The sequence below is a fragment of the Stenella coeruleoalba genome (assembly GCF_951394435.1).
Source record: "Stenella coeruleoalba genome assembly, chromosome: 3".
NCBI lineage: Eukaryota > Metazoa > Chordata > Mammalia > Artiodactyla > Delphinidae > Stenella > Stenella coeruleoalba.
This window is the reverse complement of record NC_137148.1, coordinates 1,249,287-1,266,934: the sequence shown is the minus strand read 5'-3', so window position 1 is coordinate 1,266,934 and position 17,648 is coordinate 1,249,287. Positions and strand designations below refer to the sequence as shown.

Sequence of the window (17,648 nt, the reverse complement as noted above, 5' to 3'; positions counted from 1 at the left end):
AGACACAACAGCACTGGACCTGACCTGAGTGTCCCTGCCTCTAACAGTCCCGTCAGCTAGGGAGGGGAAGAGCAGAGACCAGGACAGAGCAGGCCCACAGCACTGGGCTCCTGGGAGACCACAGTCCCCAAAGGACAGGTCTATGCAGTCCCCAGCGCAGAGGCTGGGGCCGTTCCTGGTGCCCCCGTGGGGTTCTGGCTGACTCTGCACCACGTCCTCCAGGACAGAGCAGGGCCTGGGCCTCACCCGCTGGGCGGCCGTCCTGAGCCGTCCTCCCAGGACTGCTCCGGGCCCAGCGGCTGCCTGTACACCCTCTCCCAGGCTCAGGACAGCCTCCCTCAGAGACTGAGCGGCCCCGGCACCCTTCCCCTGGGGCTTGGCAGTGGGGGGCCAGGTCCCACAGGCCCCAAGGGGATGTGGTTGGGGACTGGCCCAGATCGGGGTGCAGGGCCCCAGCACCGTCCCAGGCTTGTCCCTGCCCACCCCCTGGGGGTTCAGCCATGATGGCTCAGTCCAGAGGGGCCACAGGGAGGGGCCTGGCCAGGTCCTCACTGGTCCGGGCCGGGTGGGAGCAGAGGTTCCACTGAGGGCCGGGCCAGCAAGCGGATGGGGCGGAAGTAGCCGTCGGCTCCGTCCCTTCTTGTGCCCCTGGCAGCGGGGACCCTGTGCTGCTCTGACGTGGAGGCTGCCCTGCGGCCTGGGGCCATTGCTAGACCCCCATGGGGATGAAGGGGACTGCCTTCGGGGTCAGCGCCACTGTCCTCAGTGGCGCCCAGAGGCCCGGCCCTTTCAGGCCGTCCAGACTCTCAGCCGTTCATCTGCGGCTCTCGTGGAGCTGCTCCAGCGTCAGGCGGGGTCTGGGCTGGACAGAGTGCTGTCCGGGAGGGCTCCATGCCAGCAGGAGAGAGGAGGACGGGAAGTAAAGGAAGGGCAAGTCCAGGCCAGTTCTGAGAGGCTGCCCAGGCGGGCCCCAGGGTGGACCGTGGCCTGGGTCTGGAGCTGGGTCCTAGGAGCGGCAGTGAGCAAAGGCCTGGACAGATGGCTGGGAGGCGTAACCCGATGGGTGAGCTGCACGTGCAAAGACTCTGGGGTGGCCGCTGCCCACTGTGAGGACCTGGGGTTGAGAGGAGATAGGAGCCCCCCGGCGACACCGCCTCCTGTCCGCAGCTACCTGCCCAGACGAGCTGGCTGGTGACCAACACGAGGGGACCCCTCGGCCCCCTGCCCACCCGGCCACTCTAGGCCTTGAGCTGGGAAACGCTGTCCCCAGTGCTGGGGTGACCCCAAGACCGGGCGTGCTCCCCGAAGGACCGAGCACCACTGGTCCTGGCGTGTGGGCTCCACGTCCAGCCCCCTCACTCAGTCACACTCAGGCCAGCTGCCCTGTGTCTCCAGCTGGGGAGCTCTGGAGTCACTGCCTGAGGACCTCGGCCCACAGGCCTGCACCACGGGCTGTGGAGACAGCCCCCAGGACCTTCCGGCACAGCAGGTCTGACCAGGCCCCCAGGGTGGGCTTCCACTCTCTTCATCCCTGCCCCAGGCTATGCAGGGCCAAGGGGGGCCCACATCGCCATCACCAGCTGGTCTCCACATCACCCTGACCAAGAGGGTCGTGTCTGACTTTCAAAATACCTCCTTGGTCCAGTATCGACTGCAGGCCTTCACTTGTCATGTGTGTTGGCACCCGGATGTCACCTGTGCCACCCCCAGCAAGCGCACAGTGTCAGAGCCACGGTCAGCTCCACAGGGCTTTCTTCACGTCCCGCCGCGTGCTCACCCTGCACTCACATGTGCTCACCGTGCTTTCACCGTGCGCTCACCGCGCGCTCACTGTGTACTTACCATGCACTCACCAGGCACTCACCCTGCACTCACGATGTGCTCCCATGGGAAGGACAGAGCGCGTGTTGGTGGGCACGTGTCTGATTGAGGCACGCACGTCACACAGCATTTTCATAAATTACTGCTGTTACCAGGGTCACGGGCCAGACCAACCCTCACCAGCTGGAGTAATGAGAAACCGCAGGTCCTGCAACAAGACGCAGCCCCCTGTGTTTCAGGCTCTCTCGGGCCAGCAACGCGGGAAAGGTTTATTCCCTGAGATGACATTTGCTTGTTGACAATGATGTCGAGTTTAAGTTCGACCCTGTTCCCTGGAGCCCCTGGCAGCGAAGGCGCGGCCGTCTGTGGGTCCACCCCAGTGGGTCCACCCCATGACCACTCCCTGTCCTCGGGCTGGCCGAGCCCCCCGCAGGGACCTCTCACCGCCGCTCTGTCTGTGTCCCTGCTCCGCGCAGGTCTGGATAGACGCCGCCGTCCAGATATGCTTCTCGCTGGGAGTGGGGCTTGGAGTGCTCATAGCTTTCTCCAGTTACAATAAATTCACCAACAACTGCTACAGGTGAGTCCCGGGCTCCTGTAAGAGGCTCTGCAGAGCCAAGTGGGGGCACAGCTGATGTGGGGGGGCATCGCTGGCTTTAGGAGATAACGTGTCCCCGGATGAAGGGAGGGGGAAATGAGCTGTGCTTGCAACTCAAAGCAAATGGCTTGTAAAGTGGAAACCGAACAGGAAAGCTCTAGGCTCAGTGCTGACTGTGGCTTTAAGGGAGCATCGAAGCAGTGGAGATGCTGATCGCCTCGCTGGGAGGAGGCGTCCAGGACCCCCCCACACACCCAGGCCCCTTCCTCTGCCCCCTGCTCCATCCCCTGCCCCACCCAGCCGGCCTCATCCTCCCAGCACTCAGGGTGGGTCTCCTCCCCCACGTGCCCCACGAGGAGGGGCCTGCATGTGTCCCCACCCGGCCCACACCTAGGGATCCTGGGCCCCAGGGGCATCCCAGACTGTGCAGAGGCCGCCGGGGACCCGGCACCGGGACAAGCCGGAAGGTGGCTTCACTGTGCGCCCAGGGCTCTGGGGCCTCCCCGCCCGGATGACCTGAGTGACCTGCAGCCGCTTGCTGGCCCTGAAATCCTTCTGAAAACAGAGAAAGAATTTCATCCAGGACTGCTTCCTTTGACCTTCATGAGCCTGTATTTATTCTTTCTCATATCATGAGGATAAAAATGCGGTAAAAATACAAAGACGGTGTGCACAGCAAAATGGCCAGGCTGACTGCTACCCAGAGGGCCACACAAAGGTGGGGTCTGCACGGCAGGGCCAGAGCCCACCCTGTGCCCACCTGGGTCTGAGCACCCTGCAAACGTCCTTCCACTCGGGCACCAGGAGGGCTGACCCCACACTCCCCCGTCCCCTGCTCTCTGAATTCTCAGCCGTCAGAGTGGGGTCCACAACCGGCAGCACGGGACCCCCAGGAGCCAATGGGAAACACAGCATCTGGGGCCCACCAGACCCGCCCCGTCAGAACCTTCATCTTAACAAGCTCCCCGGGAGACATCTCAGAGCCCCGCCTGGCAGCCCCTGTCGAGCGGGGGTCGGGACCCCTGTGGTCGTCTGTGCTGCCCACCTGGAGCCCCAGCTTTGCTGGCTGGACTGTCTCGCCTTCAGCACTGAATCGGGGTCCCCAGGCAAACATGGACGGGCCGTAGGGCCTGGCCTAGCCAACGTCTGACCAGAGCCCTAAGCCGCTCAGTGGGGGCTCCAGGTGGGAGGTCCTGTCACCATCACCGGATGCCAGCCTCCCTCCCGCAGGGCAGCCCCGGACAGCGTCTGGGGCTGCAGGAGGGGCTGGCCTGCTCGACTGGGGAAGCGCCCCCGGAGCTGCCTGCCCCAGATGCAGTAAATTACGAATAATGACTGGAAATTGCAGCGGCTCCAGGCCGGGTGCTGAGACAGCACGTCTTGTTCCTGCAGAGACGCGATCATCACCACCTCCGTCAACTCGCTGACGAGCTTCTCCTCCGGCTTCGTGGTCTTCTCCTTCCTGGGGTACATGGCCCAGAAGCACAGTGTGCCCATCGGGGACGTGGCCAAGGACGGTGAGTGCCCCGGGGCAGGCAGGTCCCTCCCGCCACCCCGCCCGCTCCCGGGGTTCAGGCTGCCCAGTTCTCGATGAGTGTTTTCCCTGCAAACCTAGAGGGAAATGCACAGGCCTCCAGAGCCCTTCCCACGAGCTGCTGCTGCTACTGAGAACAGGATCCTGGGTGCAGCGCGCCCTGCGCCTGCCCCCTCGGGCCACCGCATGCAGAGGCTGGGGCATCTTTGCCCCTCGTCCCAGGGTGCCTTGCAGAGACCACTCGGCTGCAGGACGAGGGTCTGGTTCCCCTCACTGGGTGGCCCCCGCCGTTGTTTACACGTGGCCAGGGATGTGAAGTTCAGGGCTCTGAGCTGTTCCAAGCGGCACGGACCTCGGTGTGGTCAGCCAGAAGGAAGCTGGACTGGTTTGGACATAGCAGTTACTCTGTTCCAAGCTTTTCCTCCAGATACCCAGTGGCCATGGCACGTGTAGATGGGATTTGGATAATCGCTGAGAATCCCCCGAAGTCTCTGGACACGGTGACAACAGAGACCCATGTTCCCAACCTGCTCACCATGCTGTCACAGACACCGAGTGTCTGCAAACCAGGAAGTTAGCTGAGGGGGAGTGGGCGGGGGAGGGCTTGGGCCCAGGTGACACAGGGACCGAGCTGGGCCCCGCAGGAGAGAGCCCCCGGGGTGCTGGGCAGAAAGTCACGGCTTAGGCAGCCTGAAGCTGGGTCAGCCCAGGACCCCAAGGCCTCCCACGACGGCCGCCACCCTCACCGGCCTGCAGGATCGCTGTGCGCGAGCCAGGAGGGGCCTCCCCCGAGACCGTCCTGCTCGGGGGTGGGCCCCTCCCTTCCCCTGGGAAGCCCCTCTTCTCCCGGGGGCTGGGGGACTGATCTCCTCCTGGGTCTTCTCACTCTTGAGCGGGAGGGTAGCCTTCAGGGAGGGGCTGAGGGGGACAGAGGGCCAACCCCACCTGCGCCCTGGGCTCTCAGCGCGTCGGCGCGTCAGCCCCTCCAGTTCTTGAGAAGTTGAGTGTTGGGAGCCGCACTTTTTTTTTTTCGAATTTTTGAATTTTATTTATTTTTTTATACAGCAGGTTCTTATTAGTCATCAATTTTATGCACATCAGTATATACATGTCAATCCCGATCGCCCAATTCATCCCACCCCCACCCCCAGCCCCACCCCCGCTGCTTCCCCCGCTTGGTGTCCATAGGTTTGTTCTCTACGTCTGTGTCTCAATTTCTGCCCTGCACACCGGTTCATCTGTACCATTTTTCTAGATTCCGCATATATGCGTTAATATACGATATTTGCCTTTCTCTTTCTGCTTACTTCACTCTGTATGACAGTCTCTAGGCCCATCCACGTCTCAACAAATGACCCAGTTTCGTTCCTTTTAATGGCTGAGTAATATTCCATTGTATATATGTGCCACATCTTCTTTATCCATTCGTCTGTCGATGGGCATTTAGGTTGCTTCCATGTCCTGGCTATTGTAAATAGTGCTGCAGTGAACATTGGGGTGCATGTGTCTTTTTGAATTATGGTTTTCTCTGGGTATATGCCCAGTAGTGGGATTGCTGGGTCATATTGTAATTCTAGTTTTAGTTTTTTAAGGAACCTCCATACTGTTCTCCATAGTGGCTGTATCAATTTACATTCCCACCAACAGTGCAAGAGGGTTCCCTTTTCTCCACACCCTCTCCAGCATTTGTTGTTTGTAGACTTTTTGATGACGGCCATTCTGACTGGTGTGAGGTGATACCTCATTGTGGTTTGGACTTGCATTTCTCTAATGGTTAGTGATGTTGAGCATCTTTTCATGTGTTTGTTGGCAATCTCTACATCTTCTTTGGAGAAATGTCTATTTAGGTCTTCGGCCCATTTTTGGATTGGGTTGTTTGTTTTTTGATATTGAGCTGCATGAGCTGCTTGAAAATTTTGGAGATTAATCCTTTGTCAGTTGCTTCGTTTGCAAATACTTTCTCCCATTCTGAGGGCTGTCTTTTCGTCTTGTTTACGGTTTCCTTTGCTGCGCAAGAGCTTTGCAGTTGCATTAGATCCCATTTGGAGCCACACTTTGAAAGCAGGAAACAGAGGTTTGGAGACGGGGCAGACAGACCCCTCCAAGACTGCGGTGGGAAAGCTGGGGGCTGGGGTGAAGTCTCAGCAAGTGTTTCCAAATCCATACTCTTTCCTGTAGGAAAAAAAAAAAAATCCAATATAGGCAGGAGAAAGGGAACATAATGCAAATAAGCGCAGAGCAGTGAAATTTACTCTGTTGCATTTATGCATTTCCACCGCTCTTTTGCCCTTTATTATGGTAAGTAGCAATAGTTTGCAAGAACCTCCATTAACCCCTGAAGTCAGCTGAATGTATTCTATGCATTTCCGTGACAAGCAGAGTAAATGTCATTTATGGCTCTAATTCTCAAGAAAACAGGGTGAAATGTTAACCCGAGAACAGAAATGAAAGGTGAGGATGTTGCGCTTACGTTCGGCCGAGCACATGGTTATATCTTCCTGGGTTTGTGGCATTTAGACTGTGGAGCTTTTCAAACGAGCCACCCCTTCGCTCCACACCGGAAACCCTGCTCCTTCCGTGGGGTTGGGAATCGCAGAGCACAGGCCTGACACCAGGGCTCCTAAGAGACCCTGGGGGGTGGACCCTGGCTCTGGCCTTTGTTTCTCTAGAAGGATCAGTAAGTGCCCTGTTCCTAACAGCTGGCACCCGAACAGGCCCCGCTGAGGACGAGGGAACCAGAAACGCTGTCACACCTCCGTGATCAAGTGCTCGGCAGCCCGTGCCCGGGAGCTACGTGGCGCATCTTTTTAGGTTACCCGTGAAAATGATCAACTAGCGGTTTCCTGTGGGCATCTTTCTTACTTTGGGAACACTTGCTGAGACTTCACCCCAGCCCCCAGCTTTCCCACCGCAGTCTTGGAGGGGTCTGTCCGCCCCGTCTCCAAACCACGTAACAGTACGTGGTTTCTAGAGATGATACTCAGAGTAATACGTTGGCACAGAAAAATGTGTACAGTGTGGGCTACGTGGACCACAGCATGCCTGAGCGTGTGGGCAGCGCACGTGTGTCCACAACAGGCACGAGAGACAAACCAGGAGGCGCCCCGAGTGCTTGGAGGGATAAAGGGTAGGGCCCCTGGAAGCCACTCCCACCCTCTTCCCGTTGGCTGTGCCCCCTCCTCTCCCAGGGCCCGCACAGCCCCGGGAGGCGGTCGGGGGGGCTGGAGGGGACAGAACAGAGGCCCTCCCTCCCATGGATCCAGTTTCCATTCTCCAGAGTCCTGGGCCCTGACTTCCAGGAGGGAGGACTTTACAAGGAGGGCGGAAAGAAGGCCGTGGGCAGGGCTTTGTGGTCTCCGGGCGGGGGTGGAGCTGGGGGTGGCGGGAAGCAACGGCGGGGTCTGCTTTCAGGGCCGGGGCTGATCTTCGTCATCTACCCCGAGGCGCTTGCCACGCTCCCGCTGTCCTCCGTCTGGGCCGTGGTTTTCTTCGTCATGCTACTCACCCTGGGAATCGACAGCGCCGTGAGTGACCTCGGCGCTCCGCGTGCCGTGGGCCCGCCAGTGACAGCCAGCCCTCACAGGGCCGGGCCGGCCCCGGATGCCCTTGCGGGTCTCCCAAACCCCTGTGCCTGCACAGAGCCCCTGCGTGGGAGGCAGGGTCCCACAGTAACTGGCAAGGAGGCTTCGGACCAGCTCGCCCCTCTTCTTCCCCTGGGGGTGGGGGGGGAACAGCAAGCCCCCGAGAGTCCTAAACACACAGGCACAGGGCCGGGGGCAGCAGGGCCGTGCAGGAAGACGAGGCAACGGGGTGACGGGACACACAGGGCCCCGGCAGCCTGACTCACGCCTTCCCTGCCCCTCAGCCGCCAGGAGGAAGGGTGCCCGTGCGGGGTGGGAAGCAGAGGCTGCAGCCAGGCCCTCTGAGCATCCTGTGGCGGCCCTGCGGGCGCATGGGCGCTGGCTCGGCAGGCGGACTTCCTCGGGCTACTCCTCCACGTGGCCTGCTGGGACCGCCAGCCGGGACCTCAGGCCCCACGTTCATCCGAGCTTCCTGGGAAGTGCGGAGGCCCACGGATCCCCACCGTGTGACTGCTGGCCACGCGCCGTAGCCCTCCACCTCCGTCTCCCCGTCAGCCTTGTCACCTGCCCACTGGGTGGGCGCAGCCTTGGCGGGGACTCCCATAGCCAGCACTTCCTGGAGGAGGCGGTCCCAGCAGCGCAGGGCAGGGAGGCTCCCCAGCTGGCCGGGTTTCGTGGGCGACACCCCGTCACGACAGTACTGAGAGTCAGGAGGGCTTAATCGGTGAGGACATGGCCAGTGGCCGCGCCAGGTCCTCCCCGGGAGCGAAACTAAGCTGTGCTTGTGGGGCAGACACTTGCTTAGAAAAGCCCAGCAGAGCTGAGCCTTCGTGGCGACGCAGGGGACGGTATTACGAGGGCCACGTAGCGCTCCACCCCCGTCTGGCAAATCCTCACCAGGGGACAGGGCATCTACCCAGGTCCTCCCTCTCCAGTGGCCGCGTCTCCAGAGCAGCCCGTGCCGAGGGTGCATTCTGCACCCCGCACACCGTGCAGCTCCTGACTGTGCGCGTCCGTTGCGTTGCCCGAATGGCGGCCTAGGCGGGGTGCAGAGCGCCGGCCCCGCCCCCAGCGCTCCTCTGCCCCGTGTCCGCTGCAGATGGGCGGGATGGAGTCGGTGATCACCGGGCTCATCGATGAGTTCCAGCTGCTGCACAGGCACCGGGAGCTCTTCACCCTCGTCATCGTCCTGGCAACCTTCCTTCTCTCCCTCTTCTGCGTCACCAACGTACGTACCTGCGTACCTGCGCTCGCCCGCCTGACGATGTCTCATTAGAATTTGGTGTTGGGCAGCAATGGTTACTGCTGTCAGACCAGACAGAACCACAGCATTTCCGAGGGCTGCACCCCTCCAAACAACCCGTGACCCGTAATACATGGGTGGCTGTGGTCACACTCGGGGTGGCCTTGAACACACGCAGGGAGCCACGGTCACTCAGAGTCGCCATGGTCTCACGCGGTCCCTGGGTGCCTGAGCACTTGGTCTGGAGTGTTTCAGAACCTGGACAGCTCCCTGGGAAGAGCCCGTGGGTTTGTGGGCCAGGAGGCTCAGGGGAGGCCTGTCGGGGAGATGCAGGACCCAGGTCCCCTCCCTCACAGAGTCCCTGCCAACTTTGGCATTTGCTTTGCCTTCATCCCTAATTGCTGGGGAGGAGAGGAGTTTTTCTTTTTCGGAATAGATGGGTCCCTAAGCTGCTTGTGGACTGAATTTTAGTGATTCAAATAACACTGTCTAGGGAGTAAGCTAGAAGCTGTCTGTCAACGGAAACTGCAGGCCAGGTGTATACTTTGGAGAGCACACCTTCGTGGGCGAGGCGTGCCACACCGGGCACCCCGAGTTCAGCAGGCGCTCCCCTCTCTCCTAGGGTGGCATCTATGTCTTCACGCTGCTGGACCACTTTGCGGCCGGCACGTCCATCCTCTTCGGGGTGCTCATGGAGGTCATCGGGGTGGCCTGGTTCTACGGTAAGGACGGAGCTTCCCTCGGGGGGCTGGTGTGCTCCAACCGCAAAGACCCAGCCCCTGTGCCGTCACTGAGACCGGCCGGGCCGGCGTCCTTGGGCTTTGTCGCTGTGCTGCTTCCTTTCTGGCAAAGCTGCCCTGCTCTGTGGTCACCACACATCACAGAGGAGGCTTGGCGGCCAGCGGTTCCATGGATCAGTGAGGACAGCCTGGACGGCAGCCCGAAATCCTTACTGCGGTCAGAGCTCTCGGGGTGGCCACATAATCACGCTGCTGGTTCTTGAGAAGGAAGGATCTGTGAGGACGCTGGGACACTGGCTGGTGCTGGAGGCGAGGTCTCAGCACCGAGGTGGCAGGGGAACAGGCTGAGTGGGCTTCTTTCTGGGGACGTGGCACTAAGGCCCTCAGCTGACGGGAGGGGTGACGGTGGTGTTCAGAGAGCCGCTGTTCAGCGTCAGGCCAGAGCTCCTGACCCTGCGCGGACAGCACCACCTGGACTCCAGACCACCCCCCGCCCTGGTCCAGCGCTCATTCGTGGATTAGGCCTGGGAGCCCCTCGAGGCCAGGGGCCTGCTGGTCAGCAGGCAGCCCCTGGAAGAGGCGCAGCCCCGCCTGCAGCCGTGCTCCCCGGCCCCTGCTGGGGCGCCCGCCATGTTTCCCGGGATGTCCTGCTGTAGGTTTGACAGCTGCAGACGCTGTGCCCTTTCCAGCCTGCTGCCCGGGCCCACCTTGCTCTCTCTCCGTTTCTTTCCTGTGACCTGGGGTCATGGGGCCGCTCAGCTCTCCTGGCCAGGTATCCTTGGGGGAGTTTGCAGTGAAAGCTCGTGATAACGGGCACACGCCTCTGCACGTGTACGTGCCGCAGCCCAAGCCAGGTCTGTGCTGTTCAGGAACCGCAGTGTCGCAGCAGCCCTGCTGTCACACGAGGGGGTCACGGTCTCTGCCTCGGCCCTGGAATTACAACCTGAAAAGCACTCTAGCTTTGAGAGGCTTAACCTGGCAAATAGTCCATATTCCAAGAACTCTCGCAATTGTAGTTACTTTGCTACAGAAAAGGGAAATATCGAGCTCTCTGTGCCTTCATTGGCACCTGGAATCAATACTTGCCTGTAGCTTTAAGTCATAATCTCCCCACCCCAAAATAAAACCTCAGAGAAGGAGAGAAAGTGCTTCAAACGTATCCCACAGCCACGAACGTGGGGCTGGCGGAGACGGAGGGAGGCTGGCCCTGCAGGGACCGGGTGCTCCCCGAAGCCTCCGAAGACAGAGGTCACGCTGTTTCTCCGGACGGCAGCTCACACCCAGAACGCGCCCACCTCTGTGCCCCCAGGTCCCTGAGGACGGGCTGGCCCGCCCTGGACCTGCCTGAGGGCCCGAGGGGCCTGGCGGACACGCCCGTCTCTGCTGGCCTTTGGGGTCAGCCCCCTCCACCCCACTCCTCCAGGGTCCGAGTCCGGGATCTGCTGGTGGGGTTGGAGTGTGAAGAGGGGATTCTGCACGGCGGTGTAGCTCTGCTGTGTCCCCGCATGTGGCACAGACTCGGCCAACCAGCTGCTGTCACATGACCAGAGGCCAGGCCAGGCTCAGGGCAAGAGAAATCACTGTAAGATCTGGAGAGAGCTGTGGCACACGGAGCTTCTAGAAGTAGCTTTCCTTACAAAGAACGTTCACATAAACGGAAAGGACATTGTGACACATGCCACTACGGCATGGGGGAGCCTTGAGGACACCATGCTCGGTGACATAAGCCAGTTACAGAAGGACAGATCCTGTAGGAGTCCCGTGAGGTCCCCGGAAGAGTCAGGTTCACAGACAGGAAGTGGGATGGGGGCGTGGCATGGGCTGGCTGAGGGGGTGGGGAGCGAGCATTTAATGGGGACAGAATCTCAGGTGGGGAGGATGAGAAGGTTCTGGAGGTGACGGTGGTGGGACTCGCACAACAGTGTGAACGTGCTTGATGCCACTGAGCTGTGCACTAAAAACGGTTAAATTGGTAAGTTTTATGTTGTATACATTTTATTTTATATATGTTATATATTTTATGATTTTTGTAAATGAAAAAAGTGATTACAGAGGGGAAGCACGGATGGCCGTGGGCCACAGGGAGGAGGACCTGAGATGGGAGGAGGGCGGAGGCCCCACAGGCCCCCTTGGGGTCATCGGTGATCCCAGTGTCACCACGGGGACATGCATCGGGCCCGGGTCAGCAAGACCCCTGGGCGGCTGGGTGGGGCGGCCTGGGCACCAGCGTGCAGCCCGAGCTCCAGGTCTGCTGGGGGTGGCCCGGGGTTGGTACGGGCCCGGCGGGGCCCGCGTCTCGGGCAGGTGCCGTGCTGACCGCCTGCTTGGCCACCTCCCCACAGGCGTGTGGCAGTTCAGCGACGACATCAAACAGATGACCGGGCAGCGGCCCAGCCTCTACTGGCGGCTGTGCTGGAAGTTCATCAGCCCCTGCTTCCTCCTGGTGAGGCCCCTCTTCCCCGCTCCCCCGCCACCCGGTCCAGCAGGGGCCACACACGCCTGATGCTGGGGGAGGGGCTCGGTGCTGCCCGGGGACAGGGTCTCCACGGGCGGGAGTCAGCAGGTCACCGGGCTCAGGCAGGAGGGCAGGCTGGCCCCCCACATCCTCTGGTCTCCTGAAGATCCCCCCCGACTGGAGCCACTGAGAAACCATTCATGGGAGGCAGGGCTCCCACCCGATTAAGGCCCTGCTCGTCCCCTGTGCTTGGAGGGTGTCAGCTGACCTCTGCCTGGAGGCCCGAGAGAAGGGTTAGAACCTGGGAAGACGGGTGCTCAGATGCGAGGCCGGACGGGAGCCGCTCAGGTTCCGTGACAGCACGGCCCCCAGGGCTCCCCAGCAGCTGCTGTCATCCAGGCCAGGGGTCTGCAAGCTCGGGCCTGCGGCCAGGTCCACCCACCGCCTGTTGCGTTGGAGCAGGGCCGTGCTGGTCCACCCACACATCCACACCACAACCTCAGGGCTGGGTGGCTGTGACCGAGCCCCGACGGCTCGCGAAGCTGGAACTGCCTGCCCTGTCTGGTGGCCCCAGGCAGCCGTTCAGCGGCCTTCCAGCTCTGAGTGCAGAGCCCAGGCCGGCGAGCACCTCGTGACCTTGGCCCTCCTCCTGCCCAGCCAGCCCAGCGGCACCCAGGGTGTCCACAGATGGGGCAGGGGCCTCGGGCAGCGCCCCCTCCACCCCAAGGGCCCGTGAGAGAGGAGGCGGAGTGGGGGTGAGGTTCCCGGTTCAAGCCCCAAGCTCCCTGAGCTGCTCCAAACCTGCAGGGGCTGCTGGTCACTGCAGCTACCCAGCAGCCTGGGGCATGTGACCTCCAGACCAGCCAGGTGTCCTGCTTCTCCCCGCGTGGCAACCTGTGAGGTGTACGAGGGACAGCGAGAGAATCCCCACCCATCAGACTTAAGAACTGGAGGGCTGTGTGCCCCCCAAGCACGCCCGCCCCGTCCCTCAGCGGCCCCGGTCTGCAGAGTACACACAGACGCCCGCTGCCCAGGTTCACGGCCTAGTCCCGTTGTGCGGGGGGCCCTCCACCGGAGCCACCCGCTTGGCACCCCTGCCCCCAGCCGCCCCTGACCCCGTCCCTCGGTTTCAGTTTGTGGTCGTGGTCAGCATCGCGACCTTCCGGCCCCCGCACTACGGAGGCTACATCTTCCCCGAGTGGGCCAACGCGCTGGGCTGGACCATCGCTGCGTCCTCCATGTCCGTGGTGCCCATCTATGCTGCCTACAAGTTCTGCAGCCTGCCCGGCTCCTCGAGGGAGGTGTGTATCTGGATGGGTCTCCCTCGCCTGCCCTTCCCCCCGCCCCCGATTGTGAGGCCACCAACAAGGTCAGGCGGGTGTCCCTGTCCCAGGCCTGCTCCCCTCTGCCCAGCAGGAGGGGCTGGAGGGGCCGGTGATCATGCCAGAGACACGTGGGCTGGTGTGGGGATGGGCTGTGCCTGTGCGTGCGTGTGTGCGTGTGCGTGTGTGCGTGTGCCTGTCTTTGTGTGTGTGTGCGCGCACCTGTGTGTGCCTGTCTTGGTGTGTGTGTGTCCTCACGTGGGCACATACACGAGCGTACTTGCCTGTGTGTGTCTCTGTGTGTGTGCACACATGGTCTATGGCGTGCAGTGCAGGTGGAAGGGCAGTGGTCTGAGGGTGGGGGTGGAAGCAGGGGACCCACCCTCTCCTGGGACCGAGTCCACGTGGGGCTGAGCAGGGCCAGCGGGATCCCCAGGCGGGCAGCCCCGTGTGGGTTGGGAGTGGCTCTGGGCCTCGCAGTCGCTCGGGCAAGCTTCTGCATCACCTATGAAGGAGGAGGTGGGTGGGTTGGGCACAGGGGTCCCTCCACCTCACATCTTGATGCCGGGATTCCTGGAAGAGATGGAGGGCGCCTTTGCTCAGGGCCCACCGTGAGCTTGACGTGGAGATGAGCCTCCTCCAGTAGTGGCTACTTCGAGTTGGGCTGGACTTTGCTCCAGGGTCTAAGGAGACCCAAGCCATCAGCTCCCACGTCGACAGCCATTGACCAGGGCCCGTTCACCCCGCTGAGGCTGGGCCGGCGCCCACAGTTGCTCCTTGTCTTCTAGAAGCTGGCCTACGCCATCACGCCCGAGAAGGAGCACGAGCGGGTGGACAGAGGGGAGGTGCGCCAGTTCACGGTGAGTACCACTCTCCCCGCCGCTGGCTGGGGGCGGAGGCGACCTGGGTGGGTGACCCTCCTCCAACCCCAGAGCGAGGTGCGTGGTCAGGACGCCAGCGTCAGCTGTGAATGCTGCACAGCTGAGCCCTTCCAGGGCGTGGACACTCTGACTCAAAAGCTGCGTAAGGGGCATGATTTTAGGCAGGGGCGGAGGTGGGGGCCTATTGGGACAGAGAACTTCCCCTTGTGCAGTTCGAAGGCTCGCGACGTGGTTGCAGGGTGCTCTGCTTGTGCTTTGCTTTCTGTCTCGTTCATTTCAGCTGTCATTATTTCTCCCTTCTACTTTCATTGGTCTACTCTGTCATGCATTTACTAACTTCTTAACGTAGACCATGGATCATTAATTTTCAACCTTTCTTCTTTTCTAACATAAGCATTCAAGGCTAAGAATTTCCCTCAAAATACCCTGTTGGCTGTGTTCCACAACTTTTTTTTTTTCTTATAATTAGACATTTTTGTTAACATCTTTATTGGAGTATAATTGCTTTACAGTGTTGTGTTAGTTTCTGCTGTATAACAAAGTGAATCAGCTATATGTCACAACTTTTAACATAGCATTTTGTGTATCATTTAGTTCTAAGCGTATTTTAATTTTCATTGTGACTTCTTCCACCCATGCTTAGAAGTCTGCCTTTAAATTCCCCAGTATATGGGGATGTTTCATTTATCTTTTTGTTATTGATTTCTAAATTAATTGCATTGTGTTCAGACACCTTTTTACTCATTCTTTGGAGTGTATTGATACTCCTTTATGGCCAAGTACCTAATCAAATTTCATAAGTGCTACGTGTATCTTTAGATGAGATGTATTCTCCAGTTGTTGACATGCAATTCTCCTTCTGTCCATGAGATTGAGCTTGTAACTGCGTTGTTCAAATCTTTCACAATTTTGCACATTTTAGCTCTGTTTAACCATCAGTAATCAGTAGACATTTACGGGATAGCTGACCGTGAAAGCATATTTGTCCAATTTTCCCTTGTAGTTCTACTGGGTTTTGCTTTATCTACTCTGAGCCTGTTTTCTGGGACAGTTATGGGTTCAGAATGATCACATCTCCTTGGCCGATCCTTGCTCCCTTGCTGTGTTTTTGCTCTTAAAGTCCTTCTTGTCTGAGGTGACTACAGCTGCACTAGGTTTCTTTCGAGTTTACCTGAAATGTCTTTTGTGATCTTTTAACTTCCAATTTTGCAATCATCTTAACATTTAGGTGTCTTTTGCAAACCTCGAATACACTGGAATGCTTTAGTCTGGCAACTGGGCAGATTAATCCATTTATATTTGTTGTACAGTTGGGCTTCCTTCTTCTATTTTTTAACCCTGTTCCATTTTTTAATGTTTATTTTTCCACCTTATTATTGCCTTTTATGATTGATTTCTTGGTCTTTTTTTTTTTCTTGTTCTACTCTTTCCTCTCTGTTTGGAATTTATATACTTTATTCTCTTCATTTCATAGTTGTTTGTGAAATTGTACCATGCATATTTCACTTTAAGTATAAAGTTAAACATTATCTGAACCCCCATCCTGAATATGACAAGGACTTAAATTTTCCTCCTACAGATTAATAAGCTATTATTGTCCAATATTCCATTTATGTCATTTTTAACCCACAACTTAGTCACTATTATTATTGTTGTTATTTTGTCCAGAAACTTCCCTGGACAAGTGTGCATGTCCAGTGTTCATTTGTTCACTCTACTTTTTGGCATATACGTCTTTCCTTTGAGGACCATTTTCTTGCCTTTCGAAGAAGCATCCTTCAGACATTCCTTTAAGGGGGTGTCTTAATAAACTTCCTCACTGTTGTGTGTCTGTGAATGTGTTTACTTTGCCCTTATTTATGACAGAGTTTCCACAGGCATGTGGCTCTCGATCAAGTTATGGTCTTTCAGCATTTTGAAGATGTTGGTTCTCCACCTGCAGCCCTGCAGTCCTGCTGAGACATGTGGCCCCATGGGGCAGGGTCCCCGGACCCGTTCCAGCTTCCCTTGCATTTGGTGCTGCAGTTCCCCTGTGATGTGTCTGGCATAGATTTCTTTTATTTATATTATTGCAAAGCTATTATAAGTAGTTTTATTTACTTATTCCTCCCGGCATCTCTTGTGTGCCCAGGGTCTGTAAATTCATGTTTTTTGTGAGTTCTGGGAATTTTGCAACCCTACTTAAATCTTGCCCCTTGCCTCTCTGCTTCCGTCCTGGGCTCTGCCACATGAGCCTTCCCTGGCTCCTCCGGGTCTCACACTCTTTCAGGTGTCTTTTTAGGTTTTGTGTCCGGGTGCACCATTGTACATTAGTCCACCCGTGCCTGTGTTTCATTTATTTAACCACATAACAAAATAAACCCTTGTGAACAACCGTACAAAAGTCCACCTTGATAGTAACTCACGTCTACCTCCGTGTCTGCCACCCTCCTGCCCCTGAAATCAACACCAGCTCAGTCTAGCTGAATATTTCCCATGCATTTTCTGCTGCACAGTTTTGTTGCATCTGTAGGTACTGCTCTATTCCTGAAAAGTAGACTGTTTGGTTTGAGTTGTTTTTAAATTTATTGAAAGGGCATCACGCTGCCTGAGTCTTTGGGTTCATTTCTCCACTGTGCATGGTTACAGCACCGTACTTCGTGCTTCTCATACCCACAGTCCACTGAGCCTTTGGGAACTGTGGGTTTATAATTTTCAGTGTATTTGGAAATTTGGGGCTATCATTTCTTCCATTTTTTTCTGTCCCACCCCCTTCATGGGCTCCAGTTACACATATTTTAGGCCACGTTCATTCTCTTCCCTCTGTGTATTTTATTTTGCGTGCTTTCTGTTGCTTTTGTTTAGTCCACTAATTTTTTTCCTCTGCAAAGTCTAATCTGCTAATAATCCCATCCAGCACACCTATCATTTCACACCTTGTAGTTTTCATCTCTAGAAGTTCACGCTGGGTCTTTTTATGTCCTTCGTGCCTCTACTTACCTTTTTGGACATGTGGACTGCAGTTATAATCACTGTGTAATTCCCTCATCTGCCAGTGTCAGCGTCTGTGTCTGTTCCGGGTCAGCGTCAGTTGCCTTTTCTCATAAGGGGTTGAATTCTGCTGCTGCTTCACACATCGTCATTGTTAATTGGATTCCGGCTGTCGTGAGTTTTACCTTGTTAGAGGCTGGATGTATCTGTGCTCCTTTACGTATTATTAAGCTTTGCTCTGGGTCGTCATTAAGTTACTCGGAGACAGTTTGATCTTTGGGGGACTTGGCTTTTAAGACTTGTTAGGTGGGACCAGAGCGGCATTTAGTGGGGGGCGGTTTCCAATGCTGGTGCAAGACCTTGGTGAACACTCTACCCGGCGCCCCGAGATCCAGGAGATGCTCCAGCCTGGCTGCGGGGCGGGCACAGCTCCCGTCCTGTGAGTTTCAGAGACATTTCCCGAATCCTGCCGGGAGGGTGTCTCCAGCCTCGAGTGCCCTGAA

The 17,648-nt window shown here is 57.8% G+C and overlaps 1 protein-coding gene across 1 annotated transcript in view; it reads left to right on the top strand.

Annotated features, from left to right (window-relative positions):
• SLC6A3 (solute carrier family 6 member 3) overlaps positions 1-17,648 on the top strand; it is a 36,902-nt gene that overhangs the window by 17,146 nt on the left and 2,108 nt on the right. The window contains exons 7-14 of the mRNA XM_079918192.1: positions 2,298-2,401; positions 3,812-3,936; positions 7,365-7,477; positions 8,634-8,762; positions 9,400-9,499; positions 11,860-11,960; positions 13,106-13,273; positions 14,083-14,154. Of these exons, the coding sequence (XP_079774318.1) occupies positions 2,298-2,401; positions 3,812-3,936; positions 7,365-7,477; positions 8,634-8,762; positions 9,400-9,499; positions 11,860-11,960; positions 13,106-13,273; positions 14,083-14,154 (912 nt within the window). The remainder of the gene's footprint in view (positions 1-2,297; positions 2,402-3,811; positions 3,937-7,364; positions 7,478-8,633; positions 8,763-9,399; positions 9,500-11,859; positions 11,961-13,105; positions 13,274-14,082; positions 14,155-17,648) is intronic.